The following is a 2,912-nucleotide window of genomic DNA, read 5'->3' on the forward strand; positions in this document are numbered from 1 at the left end:
AACAAAGTCTCTGATCTAAAAAATATGGAAGCTCTTCATTTTAGGTATACATTTGGTAGATAAACATGCAATTCTGTGTGTTGTAACAACAAGAATAATGAAATTGGAAATAGAGACTCATGATTTTGGAATGTCCAGTTTTTAAAGAAAATTCTTTTCCCTTGCATTACGTAGCACTACTGAGTTGCTCATGATGTCATCTAAACGCTCTTCATATTTAAGTTTGGTGCCAGATCTTCGCTTATACATGCAACCTCTAATCAACTCAGACATAACAGAGACAAAAGTCAACCATTTGTCACGCCTCTAGTGTAAACATAATCATAAACTTTGAAACAGTTTATGCAATGACAGCAAAGCATAATTCTTGTTTTAAGTTTAGATAACGGAAATGTGAAAAGTTTATTTTGACGTTAGTCTTGGTGTAATCCCATAATACGCTAGAACGACCGTAAAATAAACACTTAGCAGCATTTAATGTCAGCATTCTCAGTCGTTATATAAACGTCACAATGACACCATATTAGGCATTCATAAGCCCTTTTACAGTCAATGTAGGTTTGACGTCATAAATTAAGTCATCGTATGCATATATAAAACCGCGTTCATGCTATAATTTCTTAGTTGATTATAGCTGCTGCATTAGCCATGCATCCCACTGAATTCCAAAATTTTGAATTAAAAAAGTTTGAAAATATTGTTATGAGTAACAATCGCCTGGACGTACCATCAGCGCTGACAGTTGTCACAGAAACGGCACCAAGGAGAAAAGTGCATATAAGAAAATACACTGGTGAAAAATTATATGAATGTAAAGAATGCAAAAAGAAATATTCTTCGAAGTCAGCCTTGACTGCGCATATGAGAACCCACACTGGTGAATTCTATGAATGTAGAGAATGCAAAAAGAAATTTTCTTGGAGGTCAGGTTTGACTGTGCATATTAGAACCCACAACGGAGAAAAACCCTATAAGTGTGAATTATGTCAAAAGAAATTTTCTCAGAAGTCAAGTCTGACTTTGCATATGACAACCCACAATAGAGAAAACCCCTATGAATGTAAGCTGTGTCAAAAGATGTTTTCTCGAAAGACAAGTTTGACTATTCATATGAGAACCCACACTGGTGAAAAATTCTATGAATGTAAAAAATGCAAAAAGAAATTTTCTTCGGAGTCAGGGTTGAATCTGCATATTAGAATTCACAATGGAGAAAAACCCTATGAATGTGAACTATGTCAAAGGAAATTTTCGCAAAAGCCAAGTTTGAATCAGCATAAGAGAACCCACAATGGCAAAAAATGGAGAAAAGATTTGAATTTTATGAACGTAAAGAATGCAAAAGGAAATTTTCTTGGATGTCATGGTTGAATCTGCATATAAGAATCAACAATGGAGAAAAACCCTATGAATTTGAACTATGTCAAAAGAAATTTTCGAAAAAGCCAATTTTGAATTGGCATCAGAGAACCCACAATGGCGAAAAATGGAGAAAAGATTTAACTTTTATGAACGTAAAGAATGCAAAAAGAAATTTTCTTGGAAGTCAGGGTTGAATCTGCATATTAGAATCCACAATGGAGAAAAACCCTATGAATGTGAACTATGTCAAAGGAAATTTTCGCAAAAGCAAAGTTTGAATCGGCATAATAGAACCCACAATGTCAAAAAATGGAGAAAAGATTTGTATTTTATTAACGTAAAGAATGCAAAAAGAAATTTTCTTGGAAGTCAGGGTTGAATCTGCATATTAGAATCCACAATGGAGAAAAACCCTATGAATGTCAATTATGTCAAAAGAAATTTTCGAAAAAGCCAATTTTGAATCGGCATCAGAGAGCCCACAATGGCGAAAAATGGAGAAAAGATTTGACTTTTATGAACGTAAAGAATGCAAAAAGAAATTTTCTTGGTAGTCAGGGTTGAATCTGCATATTAGTATCCCCAATGGAGAAAAACCCTATGAATGTAAACTATGTCAAAAGAAATTTTCGTAAAAGCCATGTTTGAATCAGCAAAAGAGAACCCAAAATGGCGAAAAGTGGAGAAAAGATTTGACTTTTATAAACGTAAAGAATGCAAAAGAAATTTTCTTGGAAGTCAGGCTTGATTGTGCATATTAGAACCCACAATGGAGAAAAACCCTGTAAGTGTGAATTATGTCAAAAGAAATTTTCTCAGAAGTCGAGTCTGACTTTGCATATGACAACCCACAATGGAGAAAACCCCTATGAATGTAAGCTGTGTCAAAAGATGTTTTCTCGAAAGACAAGTTTGACTAGTCATATGAGAACCCACACTGGTGAAAAATTCTATGAATGTAAAAAATGCAAAAAGAAATTTTCTTCGAAGTCAGGGTTGAATCTGCATATTAGAATTCACAATGGAGAAAAACCCTATGAATGTGAACTATGTCAAAGGAAATTTTTGAAAAAGCCAAGTTTGAATTGGCATAAGAGAACCCACAATGGCAAAAACTGGAGAAAAGATTTGAATTTTATGAACGTAAAGAATGCAAAAAGAAATTTTCTTGGAAATCAGGGTTGAATCTGCATATTAGAATCCACAATGGAGAAAAACCCTATGAATGTGAACTACGTCAAAAGAAATTTTCGAAAAAGCCAATTTTGAATTGGCATCAGAGAGCCCACAATGGCAAAAAATGGAGAAAAGATTTGACTTTTATGAACGCAAAGAATGCAAAAAGAAATTTTTGTTGGTAGTCAGTGTTGACTCTGCATATTAGTATTCACAATGGAGAAAAACCCTATGAATGTAAACTATGTCAAAAGAAATTTTCGTAAAAGCCATGTTTGAATCAGCAAAAGAGAAAGTCAGGTTAGGTTTCGTATGTGTGCGCTTCGCGCACACAGGGCCGAATCGAGGTCGAGGCCGAAGGCCTCGACCGAGAT

At 34.5% G+C, this 2,912-nt stretch overlaps 2 protein-coding genes across 2 annotated transcripts; both read left to right on the forward strand.

Moving 5' to 3' along the window:
• The first annotated feature begins 648 nt into the window (after positions 1-648).
• On the forward strand, positions 649-1,371 carry LOC136043500 (zinc finger protein 37 homolog). The gene has a single exon (XM_065728416.1). It carries the CDS (start codon positions 649-651, stop codon positions 1,369-1,371), a length of 723 nt encoding a protein of 240 aa, XP_065584488.1.
• A 705-nt stretch (positions 1,372-2,076) lies between these two features.
• Positions 2,077-2,547, forward strand: LOC136043501 (zinc finger protein 157-like). Its single transcript, XM_065728417.1, has one exon. It carries the CDS (start codon positions 2,077-2,079, stop codon positions 2,545-2,547), a length of 471 nt encoding a protein of 156 aa, XP_065584489.1.
• The last annotated feature ends 365 nt before the right edge of the window (positions 2,548-2,912 follow it).

Source organism: Artemia franciscana, unplaced genomic scaffold (assembly GCF_032884065.1).
Source record: "Artemia franciscana unplaced genomic scaffold, ASM3288406v1 Scaffold_6838, whole genome shotgun sequence".
Classification (NCBI taxonomy): Eukaryota; Metazoa; Arthropoda; class Branchiopoda; order Anostraca; family Artemiidae; genus Artemia; species Artemia franciscana.

Coding starts and splice junctions, on each gene's coding strand:
- LOC136043500 (XM_065728416.1), top strand. CDS start 649: ATGCATCCCACTGAATTCCAAAATTTTGAATTAAAAAAGTTTGAAAAT.
- LOC136043501 (XM_065728417.1), top strand. CDS start 2,077: ATGCAAAAGAAATTTTCTTGGAAGTCAGGCTTGATTGTGCATATTAGA.